General features: G+C 41.7%; 1 protein-coding gene across 4 annotated transcripts in view; it reads left to right on the plus strand.

Moving 5' to 3' along the window:
- USP53 (ubiquitin specific peptidase 53) overlaps positions 1 to 27,664 on the plus strand; it is a 60,578-nt gene that overhangs the window by 6,476 nt on the left and 26,438 nt on the right. For 2 of the 4 annotated variants that reach the window (XM_067562435.1, XM_067562433.1), the window contains exons 2-8: positions 7,027 to 7,773; positions 10,705 to 10,797; positions 13,978 to 14,112; positions 23,602 to 23,715; positions 23,805 to 23,887; positions 26,147 to 26,252; positions 27,135 to 27,281. In XM_067562435.1, the coding sequence (XP_067418536.1) occupies positions 7,630 to 7,773; positions 10,705 to 10,797; positions 13,978 to 14,112; positions 23,602 to 23,715; positions 23,805 to 23,887; positions 26,147 to 26,252; positions 27,135 to 27,281 (822 nt within the window). In that variant the 5' untranslated portion in view covers positions 7,027 to 7,629. Of the gene's footprint in view, positions 1 to 4,304; positions 4,597 to 7,026; positions 7,774 to 10,704; positions 10,798 to 13,977; positions 14,113 to 23,601; positions 23,716 to 23,804; positions 23,888 to 26,146; positions 26,253 to 27,134; positions 27,282 to 27,664 lie in introns of those variants that run through there. The other 2 variants (XM_067562434.1, XM_067562436.1) reach the window with 2 other exon arrangements.

Consider the following 27,664-nt stretch of genomic DNA (forward strand, 5'->3'; position numbering starts at 1 on the left):
TTGCATATAAGACACAGGGAGGTAAATTGCTGTTGCCTGCTGGGCTCTAGGAAGGCTTCAGATGGAGAACTTTGTCCAGTTTTGGGCATCATACTTTAACAGATATGTGAACAAATTGGAGAGAGGCTAGAGGAGAGCAATAAAAATGAAGTTTAAAAAACTTGACCTATAAGGAAAGGTTGAAAAAATTGGGCATGTTTAATGTAGAGAAGAGAAGACTGAGGGGGGCCTTAGTCTTAAAATACGTAAAAGGTTTCTTTAAGGAGGATGGTGATCAATTGTTCTCCATGTCCCCTGAGGATAGGACAAGAAGTAATTGGCTTAGTCTGCAGCAGTGGGAATTTAAGTTGGATGTTAAGAAAAACTTTCTAACTACCAGGATAGTTAAGCACTGGAACAGGTTACCTAGGGAGGTTGTGGAATCCCCATCAGTTGAAGATTGTTAAGGACAGGTTAGACAAACATCTGTCAGCAATGGTCTAGGTATGCTTAACTCTCTATATCATCACGGGGGGGATGTACTAGATGACCTGTTGAGGTCCCTTTCAGACCTATATTTTTTTAATTCTATTCTGATGGGGTGAGGAAAGCATTTTGAAGAGTATGCAGCCACAATGTAGTTGGTTGAAGGTATTCACCCACAATTGATCAAATTAATCTGTAGTTCAGGAGTACGCCTGGATTCTTCACTGAGGCTTAGCTCTTGCCTAGTGGCATTCACAAGTAATATTTTCTACCATCTTTGGTTGGCTAGGAGACTCTATCCCTTCTTGAACAACGAGAGTTCTGTGGCACTTCAAAGACTAACACATTTAATTTTTGTAGGCATCCCTTCTTGGTGAACGATGGTCTGGCTTCAGTTGTTCATGCCTTTATCACCACTCAACTGAACTATAGCAGTGTAGCATACTTTTGCATGAAGCTTTCAGTGCTTAGGAAACTCACATGCTACAGAATGCTGCAGCACATCTCCTCAGTAACACTGGCTTACGGCAAACTCATCAAACCAGTTCTCTGCTCTCTACACTGGCTTTCCTTAGAATTTCAAATCAAATAAAAAGTTTTGGTCCTTATCTTTAAGATGTTCAATTACATCATCTGAGTATCTAAAAGACTACCAAAAACTTTGTAATGAAGACTGTACTTGACAACTTTGCTCCTCTGGCACAATGGAACTTTCTACAATAAGGATGAACTCGTCTCAGAGGAGATAGAGCTTTCTCAGGGGCTGGTCAATGATTGTGGAATCAACTCCCACAGACCTCACCACCTTCTGAAGTACAAGACTCTGTTCTTTAACCTTGCGTTCTTTAATAAACATAGCAACACATGTCTGTATATATAAAAATCCAAATCCCTCCCCCCACTTCACTGTGCATATGCTGTGGAGAAGATGAGAACAAATGTGTCAGAGGATAGTCATGTTGCTTAATGTCATCAGCACCATAGTTAACTGAACATGGTATAAGATTTATAGGCTCCCCAAGGCCAGAAGGGACCATTATGATCATCTAGTCTGACCTCCTGTATAACACAGGTCATAGAGCTTCCCCAAAATAATTCCTAAAGTGAATCTTTTGGAAAAACATCCAGTCTTGATTTAAAAACTATCAGTGATGGAGAATCAACTGTGACCCTTATAAATTGTTCTAGTGACTAATTACCGTCACTGTAAAAATTTTATTCCTTATTTCCTGTCTGAATTTATCTTGCTTCAGCTTCAAGCTGTTGGAGTGTTATACCTTTCTCTGCTAGATTGAAGAGCACATTATTAAATATTTGTTCCCATATAGATATTTTTTGTTAATCAAACAGCTCAGTCAATTTAGCTTATGTCTACGCTGCAATAAAACACCCATGGCAGGCCCATGTCAGCTGACTCAGACTTGCAGGGCTATAAATTGCAGTGTAGATTTATGGGCTCTAGCCCAAGCCTGGATGTCTAGACTGCAATTTTATGTGAAATAGCATAGGGTGAAGAACTGTTCTCTGTGGGACCCCATTGAAAACACATTTGCTCAGTGACCATCCCTATTTAGTTATGTTTTGAGGCCTGTCAGTTAGCCAGTTTGGAATCTGTTTAGTGTGTGCCAAGTTAATTTTATGTTGATCTAGTTTTTTAATCAAAATGTTGTGTTAGTACCAAGTCAGAAGTCTGTTAGTTAACACTATTACCTTTATCAACCAAACATGTAATCTCATCAACAAGATACCAGGTTAGTTTGACAGGATCTATTTTCCATAAGCCCATGTTGATTGCCATTAATTACTTTACCCTTCTTTAATTTATTAATAGAGTCCATATCAGCTGCTCCATTAACTTGCCCAAGATTGATGGTCAGGCTGACAGGGTGATAATCACCAAGGTTATCTTTTTTAAAAATTGGCTTAACAATAGCTTTCTTCCCATCTTGGAATTTTCCCAGTGCTTCAAGATTTATTGAAAATCTGCATTAATGGTCCAGTGAGCTTCTCAACCAGCTCTTTTAAAACTCTTGGAGGCAAGTTATCTGGATCTGCTAACTTTATTGGTTTCTGTTCTGTTTAATGTATTCTAGATATACTCTCATCCACTAGTATGTCTCTTTCCTCAAATACAGAACGGAAATATTTATTGAACACTTCTGTATTATTATTAATTGTACCATTTCCATCTGATAATGGATCAGTATCATTGTCAGGATCCTTTTTGTTCTTAATGGAATTTTAAAATTCCTTCTTAGCGTCCTTAACTCTGCTAGCCATAGATGTCTCGTTCTGTTCCTTTGCTTCCCCTATGGGTTTTCAAAAGTTCCTATAATCTGATTTATAGTCATTTGTATAAATTTCCCCTTTCTTCAATTTGTTATACATAATTTTTTACAGCTTCCTTTACTTCCCTCTAAACTAGGTCCTATGTAACGAGAACCTGTATAAAATAGAATAGTAACAATGGGGTGTTATTGTGGACAGGAAAGAGGAGACCGGCCACTCCATACCACTAGTGGCTGGTGTCATTGGTCAAATTGTTAAATGGGGATAGAACTAAGGCTTCCTTCTCAGTGCATTCAAGTTCTTCCTATCCCTTGTGTTGAGCTGGTTCTCAGCGATTGCAGCATGCTAGAGAAGGTGGGAGTTGTAGTGGAGTAGATTCAAAACTCTATCAGACATCCATCTGACCAGTGATGGGGTGGTACACTCAATGGGATGGAGGTGTGGCTCCAAGTGAACAGTTCTTCTCCAGGCAAAAGTCTGTGGGAGCATCTTCTAAGGTGTCAGCTAAGTCCTATGGCATTTTGTTCTTGGACCTTTAAAATGTTTGACATGCAGTTAAGTATTAACTCGTTTGGCTTCTTTCTGAGATTGGCACAGACAACTTAAAGAATTAATGTAGCAGATGCCAGTTCATCCATTTGTAGTCATGGAGTAATTTGAGTGTTTCTGTTTCAAGAGAAGCGGTTCTCCAGATTTATCAGTGCAGCATTACAATATTGTATCACTTGACTGTTGTATCTAAAATTTTCAGGAAGGGTGTATTAATGTTGTGATCTATGAATATTATTTAGATTCCCCATTGGAGTTAAGAATAGTAATTGGATGTGAACATAGTACCACAATGTCTCGGTAGGTCAGTCCCTGACCTTGTAGAAAAAAATATTGAAAAAGGACAGTAAATTTATTTTGGAATTTCGTTAGAACATTGTGAAATGCAATATGCATCTCAAAGATGAAATATTATTGTGATCAAATTAAAATGTTTGTTTTGGTTGTAGGTATAAATACACTGTGGGTGTGGAGTCTTAGATTAAACAGTGAGAATTGTGAATTGCCATGACATTAGCTAGCATAGAATTTGTTTTGATGAAGTGAGTCTTTGTAGTTGTTGGATCAAGTTTAGGGAAAAGGAATACATCATGTGGAAGATTTTTGTTTCTAGGCTATCTGTAAAACACAATGTACAAATTTATAAATACTTAGGAATTATACAATCCTTTATTCTGAAAATGTTTTGGCATTGCTTTGTTTCAGAAACAATATATGTACTTATTTATCTCCACTCCAGTCACAAGTTAGGTATATTTTTCCGGTATTCGTGCATAAAATGTATGCCCTGAAATATACGAAGACTTTTTATTGCTGTGAGGAAAAAAGAAGAATGTTGCTTAGATTTACACTACCTGATAAGACTGTAGCTTTATTTCTGTTTTTCCGTCAATAAAAATAGTTCTGGATTCTGTTTTGAATTTTAAAATCTGAGTTATTCTATAGAATAGTTCCATTATACAGTATTTTTTAGCTACTATGTTCCAGTTATCTATCTATATCTCTTTTAAATCTACATGTGTATAACATTTTTTTAGAATGGAGGCATCAGTGGTGATTCCATAAGTAAGGCCCTGATCCCGCAGATGAGAGTGCACAGATGAACTTCTGTGTGAAATCCCATTGGGGTTCTGTGTGTGACACCGGGTGTCTTCCTGTGAGCATCTCATTGCAGGATTGGGTTTGCATGGAGATTTGCATTTGGAGTTGGGCTAAAATCCTGCTTTTACACACACAGGATTGAATTCATTCTCCAAATTTAGCACAAAACTCCGAAGGACAACTGTATTTTCTGTAAGTTGGGAAATATTTTACTTAAAAATGTACATAGCAAATACTTTAAAATGCTTTAAATTAAATTTTGCCCTGGGAGCAAGCGGTGACAGGAATACAGGAAAGAACCATGGGAAGTGAGTTGGGGAAGTGTGTATTGCAGGGAAACATCAGTGTTTGAAGGGCTCTTTTGCGTCAGCTCTCCAGTATACAGAGACAGCAGCACAGGGGGAATAGTGGCTCTCTGGGCTGAGGCATTTGTACACTAAGGGTCTTCCACAGCACTGCTGCCTCAGTGTGCTAGGAAAGTGCTTGAAGTGCTGATTTCTTGGAGCAGTGACATTGGCCTCCCACAGCACACTTGTCCCTGTTCACCTTGGCTCTCCTCACATTCTCTTGGAACATTGCATTAAGGATGAGTTCAATTATTTTCTATTTATATACCACAGTTAAAGCTTCCAATTGAAACAAAAAATACATTAGTGATGATGTGCATATCTGTTGTCACCTCTGCCTGCCTTGGCTTTAGAAGTTCTTTTTCATGTTGATCCCTGCTATGCAGTTACCTTGCTCCTTTTTGGAAGAACGGCGGTTTGTAACAAAGGACACTTTTTCACTATAAGAGTCTCCCCTCAGAATTTTCTCACTATCGGGTGTTTTTTATTTTAGGTTATAGTTAAGATGTTTTCTTAAACTGACGTGTATTCACTATTTTTATTAAATTGTAGCTTTTATTTTTTTCTTCTGGATATATTTAAATAATCTTATGGAAAATGAAATCACTTTGCTAATAACTTATTACTATGGACTTTCAGGTCAGTTTTAAATAGAGATTTAAATTTCATTTTTAACTCTTAACAAGTTCTTTGCTTAATGCAGTTGTGGATCATGCTTCTCATTTCCTGCATTTTTAAGATCAAATTACTTATGGCTGAGATACATTAACATCAGTAAACAAATATCATGGGATTATGCACTCGTCGACAGACTTTTGATGAAGTTCCATTTGTTGATTCTTACTAAGTACCAATATGCCCTTTAAAGATGGGGCATCCAGATAGGAGGAAGTCTAGGAATAAAAAGGGAGATAGTTTTAGAGATGCAAAATTTTTCTTATTAGTAATGTTTTTGAAAGGCAGATATTTTTGGTTCTATATGAGTTCTCATTTTCTGAATAGTTTAAAAACTGTTGAATTGTTTAGCCATAAAAATGTTTGTTGGGACTACATAGTTGAAACAATATATAGATAGATGAAACAATCAGTTCTTTACATCATTCTAAACATAAGTTGTAATCTTTAATTGGCACTTACCTGACCTTTAAGGTTGTCACAGTAGGGGGAAAAGATAATTATAGGACTGAAGCTGCTCTTTTCAGACCTTTTATTATATTATTTTTAATTTATTTGTGTGCATTTTAAAATGTGGGGTAAAATTCTGGCCTTCTTGATGCCAGTAGGGCCAGGACTTTTACCCCTGCTTTTTCTTTTTCCTGTACACATTACTTTTAACTCGTCTTGTCTAGTAGATAATCCTTGGGTTTGTTTTGGGCTACTACCTGAAATAAATAAACTGTAGTATGCCAATGACTTTGTGATGCAGACCTAAATGGATAATCCAGTATTTTGAGCCTAAAATGTTGGCTCTGAATATGTTACTGAGGATAACCTTCTTACAATCATATAATGCATATACAAGAGTAAAAACTTTCCTGGCTGTAAATTGAGAAGGCAGAATTGATGTAAAGATGTGACAATGTATGATGGAGAAATTACAACAGAATTATCAGTTCACTAGCTCAGTTGATATTGGTACAGAATTTAGGAGAATTCAGCAAACCCAACTGCCATATTATTAAAGAAGTGTTTTTGCAAGATGTTCATAGGCAATAATATGAAATGATGAGAATACAGTATAGCCCTGTATCAAGTAAATCCATCCCATTCATCTGTTTAGTTAACTTTTCTTTAAAAACATAAATATTTACTAGTAGTTAAGATAGTTCATGCATACGTAGACATTAGGATTTTCAAATCAAAACCTTTAATGAGTAGTGATGAACTACAGTTTACGAAAGGCAAACCAGTATTAATTCAACTTTGAGATCCAAAGTGAGAATAAAACAGATTTCATACAACTGTGCTGTCTGGTCTCATACAAGCAGACACTTGGTGTTGACAGATAAACTAGCACCCTTTAAACTAATCCAGTTAGGGTTTTTGATAGAATAAATAATGTCCTGGACTATGATGAATACTGAACCATATCAAATGGACTTTTCCATGTTAAAGACGCTATTAAGTGGAAAAATGTTAAATGGAGTTCCATAGAAAGAGGAGTTTAACTTTAATTGTTACCTTGTTTTAGTCATCTGTGTTCTCTTGCTCACTTATAAAATCTTTAATATATTGTTTTAAATGTCTTATTTTAACTCTTTTTTTCCTGTTACAGATTTACTGGGAAAATAATGAAATAAAATATGGAATCTTCTATGTTTCATGGACCATGGGGGAGAGAGCCTACATTGTTAAAAGGAAAAGGAAGACTCTAGGAAATGAGAGAACAGGAATATAAAACCAGACAAGAATTTTCTATTTTTGTAATATATTAAGGCCATAGTGTTTAAGAATTCTCTTCTGACACACGTTTTGCAGTAATATTTTGCTTCAAAGACGTCCCAAGAAGGAAAAGTCAGATACTGTATGGCTTGCTCAGCAAGAACGTTTATTCTGACAAAGTTGGATCTTCAGAATATTTTAACCTTAACAGGACATCATCATTTTTGTGGGTTTTTCATTGTCTTTTTTAGCCTCCAAAGTTACAAAACTTTTTTGTGTGGTTATAAGTTTAGTTGACTGACTGTTCCTGTTAAATAGCCAAAAGCTGCAGGAAACAAACTCTTTAAGTGGAAGCCATTGTACTCTCTGAACAGAATGCCGTGACTTTAAGGCAATTCTTGTAAGTCCTCCTTCTTTGCCTTGTACCTGTCAGATCCTTAAAAATATTAAAAGTGCAAATATCTTGATCTATATACATTCAATTTTTTAAAAAACAATGGCGTGGGTGAAGTTCTTGCGGAAACCTGGGGGTAACCTTGGAAAAGTGTATCAGCCTGGAAGTATGTTGTCCTTGGCCCCTACCAAAGGCTTGTTAAATGAGCCAGGACAAAACAGTTGCTTTCTTAACAGTGCTGTGCAGGTAAGAAAAGATTGTCATCACTTTTACACCTGACTCTTTTTAAACAAGTTGATGTTTACAGCAATCTACTTTTATTATGAACACATCTTTTCATTTTGACAGGCTATTCTTAAAGCTTTTGGATAAATTATACATTATACTGCATAATGTATAAGTTTCTTGTACTGTGGAAGTACAGTAAGTTTTTCATTTAATGTTTTTGATTGTGGTCATGCTTTTCTTAATCTGTTGATAATGATGCCACGTGTACATCTACCAAAACCACAGTAGTGCTTTCTCATTTGTAAGAACACTTCACTTTCCTGAACAAATGATGAATATTTTACAAGTAGCAATTTTTTGAAAATCTGTTCAGTTGGCATCTGTTTTTGAAGAATGGATTAAGATTACAAATCCTTTTGCTTCGCTAACAGAATCGATTGTGGAAGACTGAGCAAATGAGAGAAACAGGAAGCTATGGTACTGGTCTTTTATGGATTACTCTTAGTTGGGCTAGATTTATCCAAGAGATCTACTTTTCAAATTATAATAAACAGTGACTCTTAAATATCTGCTCTGCTATTTTATTTGCAAATGTCAGGAAGGCATCCTTGTCTTTCCTTTCAAATGTGGTAGCAAGCTACTTTTAATGTCCATACTGAATTTTTAAAACTTTCTTGTATGTTGGGTTTGTAGTCATATTAATTCACAAAGTGTACAAGAGTGTTTTCTTAATTGGACCAGTAAATAGTCCAACTTGTATTGCATGGAGTTTTCTTTTCACCTAAACTACTATCACTTGAGAATTTAGTACATCAATTTATGTGCTTAATCCAAATTTTTTGTTGGTACCTTGGACTGAATTCTATTTTATTATGCATTTTTTTTAATCAAAGACTTGATTCAAATCTCAGGCATGTGTATATAGGAACAAATCCATACAGTATCTATGATCAGAAACTTGTTCCATGTTCCCTTCTTATCAAGGAAATAAAACATTTGCTTTTACTATATAAAAGCATATATTTTAAAAAGCTAATTCTTACATGTGTATATATTGTTATATGTACTGTCATGTTTATAGATGAATTACTGTTCTAAAAATCTGTCAGTCATTTTAGGTCTTAAAATGTACCATAAATTAAACTTAAAGGCATTCTTTTGGGATGCTGCATGGCAATAAACTTCCTTTCAGAAGGCAACTATTTTAGGGTTTTAATGTTTTGCAGGTTAGTCCCACAAGTATATATTCATCTCCTAACAGTGATGCCATCCCACTGAAAAGCCCTTATTAGAGTGAGTGAAAAACCTAGGTAGTTCCATAGTAGAAAGTAACCTTTTCCATTTTGCCAGTGGGCAGAATACCAACAAAAATCAATCTCAGAATTGTGTTGGATCTCTCTAAAGGTTTTGGGGTCAACCAAAAGTTTTAGCAAAATTCAATTTTTAACATGCCTATTGCTATGTTTTCTATTTATCTTTTATTATCCTGCTGTAGAGTATCTTTTGTATTCTTGATATTTACATTAGCTTTAAAAAAGATGGAGAACATCTGTCTTTAGTTGTACTACACATCAGTGAGATCTATTTTAGAACATTTTTATGTAAAAAGCTAAAACATAAAGTGTGGCCTTTAAGATCACACTAGCGTAAGTACATTGCAGTTCTCTTTAGATTGTGGTGCCAATTATGTCCTTTGACAAAGAGCTTTCACGGTTAATGGATCTGTGCCTGCTGTCAAATTAAATGTTACTATTTTTAAATTGTCTGGCTATATTTGTATTTAAAACAACATGGAATGATATGGATGCAGCAGACTGAATGTGCTGCTTTACATTCATTTTAATGGGAACAACCTGACCTATATTCAATTTTAGTTTTGCATTTCCCTTAGGGTGCTCTAAAATTAAACACAAAGTCCATTTTTAGTTATAGTTTTAGACAGTCCTACCTCCCACCAACCTACTAATGTTGGCAAATGATTCTGAGGAGAGAGAATTGGTGATGTCCTTTTACAAGGAATGTACTGTTTTTTCTGTTCATTTCTCCTGTCTCCCAGCTTTAAATCCTTTGTACTCTGACTTTGTTTTTAAATGTACCTTATTCATTTTAGCATATATATTTATAGATGGAATTTTTATTTGTTCCTTTTTATTATTGCTGGGTTAGACTTCCGTCTGAAAACTGATTTCCTTCCCAGCCCCATTCCTCTTACAGAGACTGTTTATGAACTCTGATCTGTTGCACAGGCACCGAAACTTTGTTTTCATAATACAAAAGACAGATATAGGAGTAGGATGAGGAAGCCTCATAACCTGAGAAATTTCAGTTAATTGTTTTTATTATACCCTGTTAAAAGACAAATGTTTTTCAATACCCACTGTAATTAAAAGATGCATAGTATAATATGGGCTGTGAGTAGATGAACAATATTCATCATAGCTAAAAATTCAGTTTCATTGTCTTCACTTAGTTCTCCATTTGGAAGCGTGCATGGGGAGGGAGGAGTAAAGTAAAAAGACAGAGGAAGACTTTTACAATAGCTTTTCCGTGATAAGATTTACTTTTCATCTACATCTTACCATCTATATTTACCATAATTCCTGTAACCCCATCTGTCCGCCACTCACTTCATAAATGTATGTTCTCACTTGTTCAGCAAATTATAAATATTTCTTACACCTCTCTCTTCCATCTATGCAATACCTGAGGCTATTATTCTTAAAAACTGCATGTGTGCATATATATATAATATCTGAGAGACAACAAATGCTGGTCCCAAATTAATGGAAGACTGCCGTTCTTGTTGTAATTAATATGCTAACACTATACATACCACAAAGTTAAAAAAAAATTAGTCTAATAAATGTGGTTAAATAAACCTTATATTTTTAGGTTAGAAATCCTTAAAATAGAATCCTTATTTTCTGTTCAACTTTATTTTTCTTGTAGGTTTTATGGCAGCTTGACATATTCCGAAGGAGTTTAAGAGGTCTAACTGGGCATGTCTGTCAGGGAGATGCCTGCATATTTTGTGCTTTAAAGGTAAATACTGAATATTTCAAATGGAAGTTAAATCAGTTTGTGCTTCAAACTTTTCTATCCATTTCATAAGATGAGGAGACTGATTTTCATAGGAATAAGGATTGTATAAATAATAATAATCAATAAATAATCATTGGTACACATGTTCAGTGTGCTGTGGAGAGAGACTTTAATATAAGGAGTTGGTCTCTAGGTGTATGAAAATCGCAGCCAATGTTACAAAATCTCTTCTTGTTGTTCAGATGTATGTAGAAGAGGCACATACATTTATGTTTAACCAAAATGTAAATCCAACTTTTGTCCCTTATATAGATGACCTAAACTATTTGAAAGTTGTTAATTAGCATAATATAGTTTGCAGTTTTGGAATTTTATTTTTTGTGTGTGATGTTCCTGTCTACAGTGGTTTACCATATCTTTTAAAAAAGACCCTGTTTTATAAAATCTATGGCATTTGTAACTGAATAATCGACTTCAACTGTTAGGCATATTTTTTTCCAGCTTGAAAGCAGTGAGGTTACCATAGTTACTGGATAATTAAAATAAACCTCATAAGTGCTGCATGTTTGTACATCAGCATCAAATCTACATCTGTCAACTATTGTCTGACATTTACACCTAAAACTTCATTGAAACATCCCTGAAGTTCATAAACGCTCTATTCTATATATGTTTTTATACTGCCTTCTTTACTGTAGCCTATGTTTAACATTGGGGAAATATGTGTAAATGTGAAATGGCCCAATAAGTAATTTTAAGGGGCAGGGGAAACTCACTCACACTTCACTTGGATTTTTATTCCTTTATGTGTGTGTGACTAATTGGAATTCTACAGTAAACACATCTTTGAGTTTCCAATATGATTATGTGAAATGTATAGTGATGTGTAGAACTTAGAGTAGTTGATATTACATGAAATATGGGGAAAAATACTGTATAGAAACACCTCTTCAGTGATGCTTTTTGCCTATGCTACATTTACTTTGTATGTAAGTACAACCCTCCTTTTTGACAGAAGATGCCTGGGAGAGACCTGTCGGTTATACTGCCTGAATTTGTGGTCCAAGGTGTGTGTACAGCACACAAATAAGGAGCAGAACAGCTCAGTTTTCAGCCACATTTTCTTTGAGCTGTGTGGGTTTCAAAGTAACTCTTAACAAGTAGGACTATATGCTGTGCAGCACAATTGAACTAGAATGGTGTAAGAGAAGACTGAATTAAATGGTGTTGAAAGGGAATCGGACAACAGATTTGGGTTAAGCGGTATCGAGGATGATTAAAAGAAAACAAAATTTGAGGGGTAAAAATAAGGGAATAGGAAGAACCTACTTTGTCCTATGTGTGTGGGGTTTGTTTTTTTTTGGGGGGGGGGGGAAGGGGAAGGGGGGGAGGAATTCCCAAACAAAGTATTTCTGTATTTCTTCTGTTAAGAATTTTTTCCTCTTTAAATTTATAGAGCTGATCTTCTGTAAAGGCTTGTATGCCTGAAAGTAGATCTAAAAATCTTTTTATTTTGGTTCATGAATGAATATCTACGCAAACCAGTCTATTATTTGTGTTCCTTGAAGGTGGCAAGGCATTTAAATTGTTAAAAAACCTGCTTTCCTACAGGAGCTCAAGATTCTTAAGTGTAATACTCTGATGCATAGCAGAAACTGAACCAACAGGCAGAACAGAAAGATGATATATGTTTACAAAGCAAAGTGAACTGAGCATTGTTAGATTTTATAAATGTTGACCTCATTTTTGAAGGCCTTGATTGTAATTTTTATCAAAGTAATAACATCGTATTTGGTGTTTTGGGGGACAAGGGAGAAGTTAGATATTGTACTGTCACTTTGATACTAACTGGAATATATTATGTAGCATCACCGTTTTTCATTAACATCCTAGACTAGTTTAACTGTTGTACTAAAGCTCTGTTGACAGAGCACAAATGTCACTGTGAACTCCATAGAATTGCGGAAAGTCGCTGTTTAGACTTGTTGTGACTTTTCTTATCAGACTAAGAATTTGAGGCCTAAAACTAATTCTTGGGAATTGATTTAATCTACCACCTTAATTTTTGCCTCTTGTAATTTCTGGGACATTGATATCAACTGTTTAACTTCATGTCCCCTTATTTGACTTTTTTGTTAGCCTTGAATAACTGGACCAGTGCATACAAATATCTCTGCTGGGCTAAAGTTCTTTAGTCTTTATGTAACCTTCAATATGTCTGTCCCATAGTTATTTCAAGAACACATACAATATATTCACTCTAGTGTCAGCTAACCCAGCTTCTTATAACCTTCACTTGTTCTGCAGCTAACTGACTTAATTATAGTATTTTTCAATATCCCTGTACAAACTTTTGTTTGAAAAAACAAAACAAATTGGGTGCTGATCGTAGTCATCTTTAATGGGGGAAGTGTATAATTTCCAAACAAGTGTTTTTCATTTTTTAAAGAGAGGTATATCTTTTTAATCTACCTGTTTACATTATTTTTACAAAATCAGTCATTCATTAAATAATGCTCAAGTTACTCTAACATTCCATCCATGTGGAATGCACACCAGCTGTAAAGCTGATCTGATAGATTATGCATGACTTAGTATCTATTTTAGTGACCAAGATATAAAGTATATTTACAAACTTGAACTATGTAAAAACTGTGAAGTATTAATCACAGTTCTATACATTTTCATGATTTTAGTAGACTGAGCGTAAAATCTTGCCCACTCTATAATGATATGCATCAGCTTGGTCAGAGTAAACTGTATAGAGATCTAGTCTCAGCAAAAACACAGAAATGGGATTGGTTTGGAAGGAAACGATTGATCAATTTCAAAATGTACAATTTACCCCATTGGATGTTTTTATATCCATTTGATAATGTATAGGTATAGAGACATCTTCACTTACAGTTTGGTATATAATTGAAAGTATTGTGTATGTATAGTTTTGTAATATTTACAATAGTTTTTTTAAAAGAAAGCTAATGGGATTTTTTTACTTGCCATGGGTAAATAGATAAACAGAATTTTGCAAGATTAATATACTGTAGATTTTTGTACTTTAAATGAAGTGGCATAAAATCATCTCCTTTCACCAATAGCATCTGTTATGAATTGTTGGCTGGTTCTGATAGAATATGAAAAAGAAATGTTAGTGAAGTTATGAATTTGGCTTACTTCCAGACAATATTTGCACAGTTTCAACACAGTCGAGAAAAGGCGCTCCCATCAGATAATATGAGGCATGCCTTGGCTGAAAGCTTTAAAGATGAACAGCGTTTTCAGCTTGGCTTCATGGATGATGCAGCAGAATGCTTTGTGAGTATTTACAATGGTGTTAATTTCTCTCTTCTTTGGAGTTTTTCTTGCGTTTGTTTTGTATTTTGCCAAATTGGCTCCTTGCATTAGACTCTAACAGCTTATACTTGCAGAGTGGTGGAACAGAACCTGTGAAAGGACTTAATATATTTAGTTAGCAAGGCCCTTGTACGACATAGTGGTAAAAATCAAACACAAGTGAACATTACTCTTTCAGTGGATTTTTCTCCATCTCCAGTTGTAAGTGCCAGCATATACAAAAATTTTCAAAATAACCCATTAAATACAGTGAGAGCATTGATCCCAGCCAGCAGTTCTAAGACTTGTATTTTGCTCTTCAGACTATACTGAGTTGCCATTTTAATGTAATGAAATATCCTCTTGATTAATGAGATGTGCTTAACACAGTGAAAGAAACTAACATTTTCATTAGATTTAATAAATGTGACATAGTACATGAAATACAAACAGAAATGGCTAAAACATAGTTCACACTTCTAAGAAGTATTTCACTGGCCATGTAAGCTAGTAAGCTGACTAGTTGCCTTGTGTTTAGCTCATTTAATATATGAGGGTTGTCCACAGAAGATAATTACTTTAAATATTACATGAAATGCAGCTTGCTGATCACAGATTTGAAGTTTGAGGGTATATATCTGTCTTAAGACTTGTCTAACATTAGCACTTTTCTGAAATCTTCCTACTGTTAGTTTAGCACCAGTAGCAACAATGGTGGGAATGCTAGTGCAGACAAAGATACAGACTTTTTTAGCATGGTGTCATCTGAAGCTGCTCAGTGCGTTGGTGGGAGAGAGTCTTAAGTTTTCATATAGATCCTGGCATCTGTGATGCAGCACATTATTGTACCAATAGCTTCAAATTGTTTCTAACAGAATGTAGACTCAGTGAATGACTTGTATCTTCATTATATTTCAGCTCCATATATTTTCCACACACAAATTTGGGAATGGCTGACACATTCTCTCCTTTCTTTTTTTTGTAAATTGACCTAGATTGTAAGCTCCTTAGTGAAAATAAATCACCTTGTGTTCGTGTAGCTATAGAATGTTAAATAACCATTCTATCTGTCCCAATATGGTTAAGATTTTTTCAGAGCAGCTTTATAATAAATTACTGATTACTTCATTGAACTTATTACTACTCCCCATCACGTTGCATAATGAAACTGATGGTACTAGACATTTTGAAACAACGTGGGCCAAGTTGAATTCTGCATAGCTCCATTGAATTCTGGGGACTTGGCCCTGTTTATCATATTCTGAAAAACAGTGAAAAGATTGCTTAGAAAAGCTTTCTTGTATGTAATGCACTGATTTGGTATCTGATTGCATGGAAATGATACAGTAATTAATTACAGTAATTGGTTGCTTAGATGCTGTTTGTATCAATTAACAAGATTATCAACTTAATAGTACTTGATTTTGATTCATGAGAGAGCCTACTAGATGTAGATTAATTTTCTGCAAGGAGCACTCCCAGTCTGGAACTGGGCCACTCTTCCTCTTGGTTCTAGCTTGATTAGCTCCACCCCCTAGCTGTTAGGTCATTGCTAGGCACAAGTTATCTTTCTTGCTGCAGTTTGTGGTGTATCCTCAGTCTCTGGCTACTTTGCAGCTGATTAGTGAGCTCCTTACTGGAGGAGAGCATCACCATGAAACAGCAGCACATTTCAGCTAGGCACACCTGTGGATAAGGCCTGGTGCTGTTTGTGATGGGAGCCTTTGAGTTGGACCTGCTGTATGGGACCTTCACCCTGCCATGAGAAGCAAGGGAAACTCCAAAATCTATTACCCCATCCCCCCAAATCCGAGGCCTCATCCAGCATGAGAGACACTAGGACTGAGGCAGAGACTTGGAGAAGTATGTAGTGGGGTCAGACTGGCCTCCCATCATATTGTTTCCCTCTATCTCTGTTTACAATATGGAGGAGATAAATAGCTCCATATTTCCCTCTGCTTGAAATGTTTGCATCACAAGGTATCATTTAGTAGATTAGACCCTGACTCGCCTGCTCTACTTCCCCGAGCACTGTTAGGAGTGGTCATCATCCTGAGGAAGGGACTACCAAGGGGCTGTATACTAGGTCTGCTTGCCAGGTATTCCCATCATTACTCTGATGGAAGGCAGTTCATTCAAGGACTCTGAAACAGTGGATGGGAGACATTCATGGAAGAGGGTGAATGTTTTCTTGAAGAGAAGTCCCTTTCCTGATCCAAGAGCAAAGAAAGGAGTTGAAGTTGAAGACCTGGAAGCTTTTTGTGAAAGAGCTAAAAGTTTAGTTTCTCCTTGCTCATAGTAGTAGTGTTGGCAGAAGAACTCTGATTCTGAACATAGAAAGGGCAGTTCCAGATCCAACAGGCTTATAACCACTCCACTTTAAGAGTGAGAAGCTTTTCTAAGAAGCATTGCATTAGGCCCTGTGGTACTTAGATGCTGAGCACTGGCTTGTCAGAACTGAAGAAATCTGCTTCCTTCTACTTTCCTCACCAGGATCTTGCTAGTCCCTGTTGACTTCCCAACAGATCCTGTTATAAGTTTCTCTTCCAAAGATACTACCAAACAAAGGCTCCCAGAAACAGAAGTAAGCCAATAGAATGTGCCAAACTAGATGATGATAGTGTTAAATCTCCCCTTTCCCATCTTGGGTGGCGGGCTTGGATTCTTCCAGCAGCAATGGGGACATAGCCAAGAGACACTGGATACTTCTGTGGTCTCATCAGGAAACTTTGGACTTTGAGTACCTCCTGAAAACTTGCAAATTAATCTCTTCACTCATCTCCTTCTGACCAGAAAAGAGAGAAAGGCTGTAGCCTGGCATTGTACCCATCCCCTATACATTAAAATAGTGCAAGTCAAGAAGCAGAGAGAGATTTGTGTGTATGGAATAAGAGGTTTGAGTTCAAGCCCGAGTCTGAGCGCAGGCTTATGTTGCAGTGTAGGCATACCCTTAAGTTCTCTCTTCGAGTGATTGCTCATATGCATTCCAATGTAGGTGTGTGCGCGCCCCGTGCACAGATTCCCGGAACTTTTTTCCCTAGCAAGCCCCGCATGGCCAGCTCAGGCGCCCCCTGGAGTGCCGCGCTCATGTCGCGGTATAAAGGGCGCTGCTGGCCGCGCGGGTCCCCAGTTCCTTCTTTCCGCCTGTGACGGTTACTGGAACTATCGCCTCTTGCTGTGTGCAAGTAGCTCATTCCCTAGTTGTTTGACTGTTTTCAAAGTTTCTTGTTATAGTAGTAGTTATAGAGTTCGTTAGTTCATAGTTGTAGTGATAAGTTAGAACCCCGGACGGGGTCCTCTTCTGCTCGGAGTCATGCCGCGGTCCACAGGCTTTAAGATCTGTGACTTGTGTACTAAAGCCTTTCCTATTAGTGACCCGCATGACTGCTGTCTCCGGTGCCTTGGAGAAGAACACCGTCGAGACAAATGTAAGATTTGTAAGTCCTTTAAGCCTCGGACCCAGAAAGAACGAGACGCGAGGCTAAAGGCGATTCTAATGGAGTCGGCGCTCCGTCCGGCTTCCGAGCCATCCCGGTCTCCGTCGGCACCGAGTGTGTCGTCGGTGCGGAACGCCCCCCCACCGGCACCGCTTTCGGCACCGCTGCGGGCCTCTAAAGTGGCCAAGAAGACGGCACGGCCTTCGGCCGCACCCAAGATCTCCCTCCGGCCCGCGCAGGGTGGAGGGAGTACGGAGACGCCCCAGCCAAGCGCCGTTGAGATTACTCCGGCACCGGGGTCTCCGCGCGGGCTGCCTCCCCCGACTCCTGGTAGTGGGGGAGTGCACCTGCAAGGGCCGTCGACGCCGGAGGCGTTTACTGCGGCACGAGCCCTCATGGCCTTGCCCACGCCTCCGTCCCCCCTCGGCCGAGGGACAAGGGACCCGCGTCTCGGGGCAAACCCGCGCTGGGTGGTCCCGGTGGTTGGAGACGCTCCCAATCTAAGTCTCCTGCCAGACGGTCACGGGGGGTGGAGAGCGTCGGCTCCCCTCCGAGCTCCGACTCCAGGTCGTCGAGCGACTCGGCACCGCGGCACCGTGGGCGGTCCCGAGTCCGTCGCCGCAGATCCAGCTCCGATTTGAGCGGGGACCGGGATTCGGGCTCACGATCTACGGTGCGGAGCCCGTCCCGGCACCGATCGAGGTCGCTGTCGGTCGTTTCGAGAGGCAGCGACTCACATCTGGCGGCACCGCTGATCTCGGCACCGACGCCTGCTTCGGCACTGTTGCCGGCTCCGGCACCGGTGCATCCGGCACCGATGATGGCACCGTTGCAGCCGGCACCGATGATGGCACCGGCACCGAACTCGGGACGGCGGGACTCCCCTCAGCGTCACCATCGTCAGCACCGCTCTCGGTCTCGAGGGGGCAAGCGGCATCGCAAGTCCTCTCGCCGCAGGGGCAGATCGGGTGCGTCGTCGTCGTTGTCCCCGTCCTCCTCTCATCGCCGGCACCGCAGATGTCGGCACCGGTCCACGTCGTCCTCATCGGACCGCTCCACGCGTCGGCGGCATAAGCGACGCACGGGGGGCTCTGGTGACATGAAGGCGGTGCGGCTGCATCAGCCTTCCCTGCAGGCCGCGGGGTGGGCCCAGGGACCTTGGCAGTGGCCGTATTGGGGACCCTGGAATGCCTCTATGCCCCAGGGCTCGGTGTCACTCCACTCAGTGGTGGCCCCCCCAGTCCCCCCGGCCCCTAAGGTTCATGAGCAGGGTTCGGAGGACTCGGACCCTGGGGAGGGACCCTCTTCCGCACCCCTACCCTTCTCTTCCTCATCGTCACCGGATGAGGCAGCAGCAAGGGACCGTAAAGGGCCCCTGTTTGACTTCAGGGCCCACCAAGACCTCCTCAAGAGGGCTGCTGAGAACTTGGGCATGGAGTTTAAGCTCATGTCTGAGGAGGAGGACTCCCTCTTTGGGCCCTCGGGCTCCCTGGGACCCTCCCGGGCGACCTTGCCAGTGCATGACAATGTCATGAAGATAGCGAGGAAGCTTTGGCAGACCCCTTCCTCCCTGCCTTCCACCTCCAAGGGGGTGGAACGAAAGTATTATGTCCCCAAGGAACCTTTCGAATTTTTGTACAGCCACCCTGTGCCCAGTTCTCTGGTGGTCGATGCGGCCAACCAGAGGGACCGTCAGGGGGGTCAGGGTAGCACCCCTAAGGACAAGGAGGGCCGTAAGCTGGACTTGTTTGGGAGGAAGATCTACTCTACTGCGGCGCTGCAGTTTAGAGTAGCGAACCACCAGGCCTTGTTTGGGAAGTACAATAAGAACCTGTGGGCCTCGATGCAGAGGTTTGCTTCCCAGCTGCCCCCTGACCAGGAGGCGGATTTTTCCACGGTTCTGCATGAGGGATCTGCGGTGGCTACCGCTGCGCTGCAGGCGGCTAGCGACGCAGCGGACACAGCCAGTAGGGCAATGGCCTCGGCGGTGGTGATGCGCCGCTGCTCGTGGCTTCAAGCCTCTGGCCTCACTCAAGAGGTTCGGCAGGCTATCCAGGACTTGCCGTTTGATGGCCTGGGTCTGTTCTCGGAAAAGACAGACGACAAGCTCCACGCCCTCAAGGACTCTCGGGCCACCCTGAAGTCTTTGGGGTTGTATACTCCTCAGGCCTCCAGGCAGCAGTCCAGACCGCAGGCCCAAGGGCAACCACCGCCCCCGCCCAGGCCGGCTCCTCAACCACCCCAGCAGAGGAGGGGTCGTGAGCGCTACCGCGGTCCCAGCAGGGGAGGCCGCCAGGGGTCCTCTGCGAGGGGCCAGCAAGGGCCTGCAAAAGGGGGTAATCAGGCTAATAAACGTTTTTGACCTAGAGCAGGAGGGTAGTACTCTTCCTTCTCTCTGGGATCCTGGTCGGCCGTTTGGGGACAGGCTTCGCCTTTTCCTTCCAGAATGGGAAGCCATCACTACGGACCGCTGGGTCCTGGAGGTGATTGCTAAAGGGTACGCCCTCCAGCTTACAACCTCCCCTCCCAACACCCCCCAAGGCTGTCCCCCATTGGGGATCCGGCCTCGGTTCAACTCCTGGTGCAGGAGATTGGGTCGCTCCTCACGTTGGGGGCAGTGGAGGAAGTCCCACTGGCCGAGGAGGGCAGGGGCTTTTATTCTAAGTATTTCTTAATCCCCAAGGCGAAGGGAGGCCTTAGGCCCATTCTGGACCTCCGTGGCCTAAATAGGTATATTAGGCGAGTGAAGTTTCGTATGGTCTCTCTCGCCACAATCATTCCGGTCCTTGACCCAGGGGATTGGTATGCCGCCCTTGACTTGAAGGATGCATACTTCCACATCTCAATATTACCGGCCCATAGGCGGTTTTTGAGGTTTGTGGTAGCGGGACGCCATTATCAGTTTCGGTCCCTACCCTTTGGGCTCTCCTCAGCACCTAGGGTTTTTACTAAGTGCATGGCTGTGGTGGTAGCCCACCTGCGCCGTAAGGGTGTTCAAGTCTTCCCCTACCTGGATGACTGGTTAATCAGGGGGAGTCGAGTGCCCATGTGAGACATAGTCTGTTCCTCACACGCGACTTGTGTGCTAGACTGGGGCTGATTATCAATGAGCAAAAGTCCACACTCACTCCGGTACAATGTATTGAGTTTATTGGAGCCAGGCTAGATGCAGTACAAGCCAGAGCCTTCCTGCCTCAAGCAAGATTTGAGGCGATGGCAGCCATAATATCGGATTTCCACTTGTCCCCCATGATGACAGCCAGGCACTGCCTGCAGCTGTTGGGACATATGGCGGCTTCCACATATGTAGTGAGACTGGCCCGATTGAGGCTTAGACCCCTCCAGGCGTGGTTGACTTCGGTGTATGTACCACACAGGCATTCTCTAACTAGAGTGGTCCTGGTTCCCCCACAGGTGCTGTCGTCCCTCGATTGGTGGAGGGACCCCAGGGAAGCGATGATGGGCGTCCCCTTCAGAGAGTCCGCCCCATCTGTGACGCTCATCACAGACGCATCCGATCGGGGTTGGGGAGCCCACATTTCTCACGATCAGGGCACCCAAGGGCTTTGGTCTCTGGAGGAAAGAGCTCTGCACATCAATGTGCGCGAGCTCAGAGCGGTCCGGTTGGCCTGCAAGGCCTTCCTCCCCTTCCTCAGGGGCAGAGTGGTCCAAGTCCTTACGGACAATACGGCAGCCATGTTCTACATGAACAGGCAGGGGGGGCACGCTCCTCGGCACTTTGCCAGGAAGCCATTCACCTCTGGAACTTCGCGGTGAGACACGGTTTTCATTTATCTGCCTCTCACCTCCCGGGGGTACGAAACAGCGAGGCGGACCGCCTCAGCAGGATTTTTTCTCCCCGCCACGAGTGGTCCTTACACCAGGACATAGTGGCTTCCCTTTTCCAACAGTGGGGTACTCCCCGTCTGGACCTGTTCGCTACAGCGGAGAACAGGAAATGCCCGAGGTTTTGCTCGCTCAGGGGTCGCGAGCCGGGCTCTCTGTCCGATGCCTTTTTGGTTCCCTGGATAGGGGAGTTAATGTATGTTTTTCCCCCTGTCCCGCTCCTGCCCCAAGTCCTCCTAAAAATCAAGAGGGACAGGGCGGACGTTATCCTGATTGCCCCAGCGTGGCCGAGGCAGCATTGGTACAGCATGCTGCTCGACCTCTCCATCACCGAACCGATTCCGCTACCCAGACGGTGCGACCTGATCTCCCAGGACCATGGGAGATTGTTGCACCCCGACCTGGCCTCCCTCCACCTCACCGCCTGGAGACTTTGTGGCTGACGGAGGGAGAGAGAGCCTGTTCCATGCAGGTTCAACAGGTCCTCCTGGGCAGCAGGAAGCCGTCCACGCAAGTAACATACAAAGCTAAGTGGCGGAGGTTTTCGGGGTGGGCAGAAGCGAGAGGGTTACACCCTAGCATCTCCCCTATTCAGGCCATCTTGGAGTACTTACTGCAGCTTAAACTGCAGGGCCTGGCTTTGGCCTCCCTCAAGGTCCACCTAGCAGCCATCTCTGCCTTCCACCAACCCATGGAGGGCCGCTCCCTGTTTTCTCACCCTATGTCGGTGAGGTTCCTTAAGGGAGTGGAGAGGACTTTCCCTCAGATGCGGGACCCGGTGCCACCCTGGGACCTCAACTTGGTCCTTAACGGGCTGATGGGTCACCCATTCGAGCCCTTGGCTACATGCTCCATTTTACTCTTGTCATGGAAGGTGGCCTTCCTAGTGGCTATCACCTCGGCCAGAAGGGTCTCCGAACTGAGGGCATTAACCTCGGAGCCCCCCTACACGGTTTTTTATAAGGATAAGGTCCGGCTGAGGCCCCACCCGGCTTTTATGCCTAAGGTGGTGTCTCAGTTCCACTGTAACCAGGACATTTTCCTTCCTGTGTTCTTTCCAAAACCCCATGGGTCGGAGGAGGAAAGGAGGGGACATTCGCTGGACGTCAGGCGAGCCTTGGCCTTCTATCTCGAGAGGACCAAGCCTTTCCGGAAGTCGACACAGCTCTTCGTAGCTGTGGCGGATAGGATGAAGGGCTTGCCTGTCTCCTCCCAGCGCATCTCCAAGTGGATTACTGCCTGCATTAAAGCATGCTATGAGCAGGCAGGAGTTCCCATCCCAGGGCCGGTGAGAGCGCACTCCACTAGGGCCCAGGCCTCTTCCGCAGCCTTTCTAGAGAGGGTTCCCCTGCAGGACATCTGCAGGGCAGCGACCTGGTCGTCAGTCCATACGTTCACGTCGCATTACGCCATCGTGGAACAAGCGAGGGAAGACGCAGGGTTCGGCAGAGCCGTGCTGTCTAGAGCAGGTCACCGATAACTCCTACCCTCCTCCAAGGTACGGCTACGCAATCACCTACATTGGAATGCATATGAGCAATCACTCGAAGAGAGAAAACAAGGTTACTTACCAGTAACTGTTGTTCTTCGAGATGTGTTGCTCATATCCATTCCAAACCCACCCCCCGTCCCCACTGTCGGAGTTGGCAGAAAGAAGGGACTGGGGACCCGCGCGGCCAGCAGCGCCCTTTATACCGCGACATGAGCGCGGCACTCCAGGGGGCGCCTGAGCTGGCCATGCGGGGCTTGCTAGGGAAAAAAGTTCCGGGAATCTGTGCACGGGGCGCGCACACACCTACATTGGAATGGATATGAGCAACACATCTCGAAGAACAACAGTTACTGGTAAGTAACCTTGTTATACTTCTTGCAGAAAGGAGAACTTTGGTCCCTGCGTATAAATTGACTTTCTACAAAGGAGACCACATGTCTGGAAGGCCACTTGGGTAACATTCATTGTATTTTGCAGTTCTATTTTGTTAATGCTAAAAACTTTGACTGGGTAGAGATGATAGGTTGCCATGAACCAGGACAGTGATAAGTGCAAATTGCTTGCCAACAGTTGAAGTAAATTTGCTGGAGCCAACAAGAGCAGTGGCCAGAATAAAACACTACTGGTAATATTCACAGAAAGTGAATTGATGAGAGATCATAACCCATCTATTTACAATGTCATTATTTCATTTAGGAAAATATACTTGAGAGAATTCATTTCCACATTGTGCCAAGCAGTGAAACAGACATGTGTACTTCAAAATCATGCATCACTCATCAGAAGTTTGCTATGACACTATATGAACAGGTCAGATCTTTGTGTTACAACTTTATCTGCTGTTTTATTTCCAATTTTATGAATGTGTGAAAATTGAAAACATCTTGTTTTACTTGCAGTGTGTATGTCGTAGTTGTGGGGCATCATCAGATCCCTTGCCTTTTACAGAATTTGTGCGCTACATTTCTACAACAGCCCTGTGGTAAGTGGTATGTTTCTTTTCTCCTCATTTCCCTATCCAACTCCTCCCTTAAAAAATCCAAAATCCCATGCAAATTAGTGCTATAAATGTCCCTATTTTGTACATTTTTTCTTTGCTAAGATTTACATATGATAAATTGTCCAAAAAAAATAAAGATTGTAAAGAAGAAGGTGTAGAGGACTTGACTGAGGTTTTCAAAATCAAGATTATAGTGAAAAACTAGCCTTCCCATCTGTTTAGCGCAATGATCTCCAAACTTTTTATGCTGCCCCTCTGGACCTCTGTGTGTGCCCATCCAGCAGCGTGGCCATGCTCAGGGCTGGAGCCATGGCTGGGCTGGGGTCAGGAGCAGGGCCAGAAGTGGAACTGTGGCTGGGAGCCAGAGGCCATGGCTGGGATCGTGACCTGGGGGCAGGGCTGGGAGAGGGGCTGGAAGGTGATCCATGGTTGGGGCTGGAGACAAGGAGTGGAGCTGTGGCTGGAGGCAGGGCCGGAGCAGAGCTGTGAGCAGAGCTGGCTGGGTGGCACTTCTTCCCTGCCCCCATGGGACTGGCTTGGACCACACGATGACCTCCTCCCTCCCTCCCCCACCCCCCGCCTAAAATGTTCCGCGTCCCACAGTTTGGGGACCTCTGTCACTGAACAAGGAAGTACTCAAAATTAAAGGACAGTCAATTGAGAAGTAGTAATAAAAAATACTTCATGCTGTGCGTATTCCACCTGTCCCCTTGACTGCTGCAGAAAGATCAAACACCTACTGGAACTAGCCTTCTGAGAAAGCTGGAAAATTATGACCACTAAAATACTAGTAGTAATTCAAAAACTCCCTTTTTCCCCCTCCCTCTGCCCAGCTACTGTATCACTTTCAAATTCCTTATTTATATTTGTATAAACATTTTTGTGTATTTGTTGGAACAGCAGACAAGCTGGTCTATTACTGGCAGCAATTTGGATGTACTCTGGGGTATTTTGTAAAAGGCAGGAAGGAGGCATATGAGAAGTATATTTCAGTAGTTGAAGAGTGAGACGAGCAGGGATCTGACAAGATTTTAGTAGTGATAAGGGAGCAGGAATGATGGATTTTGGAGAAGTTATAGAGGGGAAAAATACCAGGATTTAGTGGTGTGAAAGAGAAGAGTAGAAAATGACACGGTTATGAGCCCAGGTGGTGATAAAGATGGTGAAATTGTAGTTTTATGGTCTGCGTGTCAATTCAAATGCTTGTATTAAATTTTTCTCTTCTTAGAAAAACTCCTGAATGTTCCTAAAATAATTAAAGGTGACATGCAAAGGATTTTTTCTTTTTTGCCTTTCCTTGAGATATGAGAGCTTTTTTTAAATCTTTACCTTTAGAAATACCAACAATGTCAAGTCTGGTCTCCTCTGATTTTGCAGGAGTATCTCAAGCATGTCTCTGTTTTTGTGAACTTTTGTCTTACCTGAAAGTGCAGCTGTTTGAATTTTAAATATAAAGGGCCTTCTTGAGATTTTTTTTGTAATATAGGAAATCCCTCCACAAACACGGAAAATAAACTCTTCAGGCCTTCTTCATATATCCATGAAACAGCATAAGAGAAGGGCACGTAATTATTTTAAATGTTCTCTTGGTGTACGGGGAACTCTTGCTGTATGGCAGTGAGCTGAAAACAATGCCTGAAACTCCCTGCCTGATGGGCATTATCTTCCTTTCATGGCTGAAAACAATTACTGTACATTAGAGTAGCCTCTAATCAGTCACCTATTGCTTCCATCAAGTGTAACTTTTTTCAGGCTGATAACTTTAACCTCTTACTGAAATTAACTTATTCAGTACAAAAATCCTGCTGTTCACCAGCCTCTTTACCATAAAATGAGTTGATCCAAGCGGACAGAGATCAGCATCAGAGCATCCCTGTTTAGCATCAGAGAGGCCAATAACTTAATACCCTCTCATTTGACCTTGAAACATAATCATTCCAGGTCAGATTTGACATGCATTGCAGTGTCATTGTGGGGAAACTTGCTTGTCTGCAGTCCACTTTATAATCCTCCTCTCTAGATAGATGGCTTCCGGGCTGTTAATCTACAATTTCAGGAGAAATAAATTCACTAAAGAAAAAATGATATTGGCAAATATCAGTTAAGGAAGCAGGGCAATCATGCATTAAATCTTAGGTATACATTGCCACACTAAATTTTTGAGGTATTCCTGAGGTAGCTTAAATCTGTTTACAATTAAGGTAGATGATTCTAGTGAAATTTATTCTTTCGTGTATACAGCAATGAAGTTGACAGAATGATGGAAAGGCATGAGCGTCTCAAGCCAGAAATGTTTGCAGAATTGCTACAGGCAGCAAATACTACAGATGACTTCAGGAATTGTCCTGTAAGTAGACAAAATAAACAATTACTCTATTTATGTGGTTTGGACACAGAATAATTTTCTTAAGATTCAGATCTGGTAATATTTTGGACAACATTTGAGTGCGGTACAACTTTGACGTGCAAACACTTGCATTCACTTTTTGAGTGACAGTTTGTCAGCTGCATGTGTAGGTAAGTGCTATCATCGGTGTGTGAATGTTTGCACATACAAAGTTGTGGGCACACACATGGCTGTTGTGAAAACTAGGTACTTAAGTCCATGTTTTGTTAGTTGAAATTCTTCACTTACTAACAAACCACTTAACTTAGCCGGATTTGATGAACCTGAAAGATTTATGCTGATTGAATGCAGTTTCCTTTTAGTCTGTGTTTTGGTACTGATATGGCTTGACAAAACAGACTATCTTCCATCTGGTTCATCTTGTACTTTTTCCTAACAGAAACACAAGCCTCTCCTTTCTTGCTTGTGCCTGACTTTTTCTCTCTCTCTCTTTCTCATGTGATTGTCAGCCTTTGTTTTCTAGTACTGTTTGTTTCAAGGCCTTAGAGAAATATTCCAGAAAAATCCAAGGTATTGACAAAACAGCAGTGATCTAAGAGGAGAAAATTATAATAAAGTCAGTGCTCTGCATCTCAAAAGTTAGTCGTATGGGGGTGGGGGAAAGGAAGTTCAGCTGACTTTGGAGATGACATGATCAGCGTGTGTCTATAGTTTTATAACATAATGAGATTACATATCTTTGATTGCTACTGACAATTTAGAGGTAATAAATTTACACTTGAAGCTGGGAACTACTTTATTTTTACTCTTGTCATCCAATAACTCTCGTTTTCTTAGTGTTTGCCATGTTCAGTCTTTTGTCTCTTTTTTTTTTTCTTCTAGAGTAACTGTGGTCAAAAAATAAAAATCCGTCGTGTTCTCATGAACTGCCCTGAGATTGTGACAATCGGTTTAGTCTGGGATTCAGAACATTCTGACCTGACAGAAGATGTCATGCGGAATCTGGCAACACAGCTTTCTCTTCCTGGGGTATCTAAATTAAAACTAATCTAGCTGATTTAGAATTTCAGTCCAAACAGCTGATGCACCATGCTCATGACCTTCCGCCTATCTTTTTTTCTTAAAATAAAAGTTTATATATAACTAATTTGGAAGTACAATTAACATTTAAAAATATACTCCCTTATCTATTTTGTGTGAACTAACATATTCATCTTCATAACACAGCTATGGGATAACATGGGGGTAACCCCATTTTACAGTTGGGGAACTGAATTGAGAGTAAAATGAGAGTTAATTAGGCAAAATTATCAAGTGTCTGCTAACTTGAGATGGCTAGAGCCTGATTTTTCAGACTACTTGGCATTTTTATAGCACTTTATATGGTCAAGGCACAGGTCCAGTTGACTTTG

This window comes from Emydura macquarii, unplaced genomic scaffold, assembly GCF_026122565.2.
Source record: "Emydura macquarii macquarii isolate MOO-44397 ecotype Brisbane River unplaced genomic scaffold, CSIRO-AGI_Emac_v2 contig_2429, whole genome shotgun sequence".
NCBI classification, from domain to species: domain Eukaryota; kingdom Metazoa; phylum Chordata; order Testudines; family Chelidae; genus Emydura; species Emydura macquarii.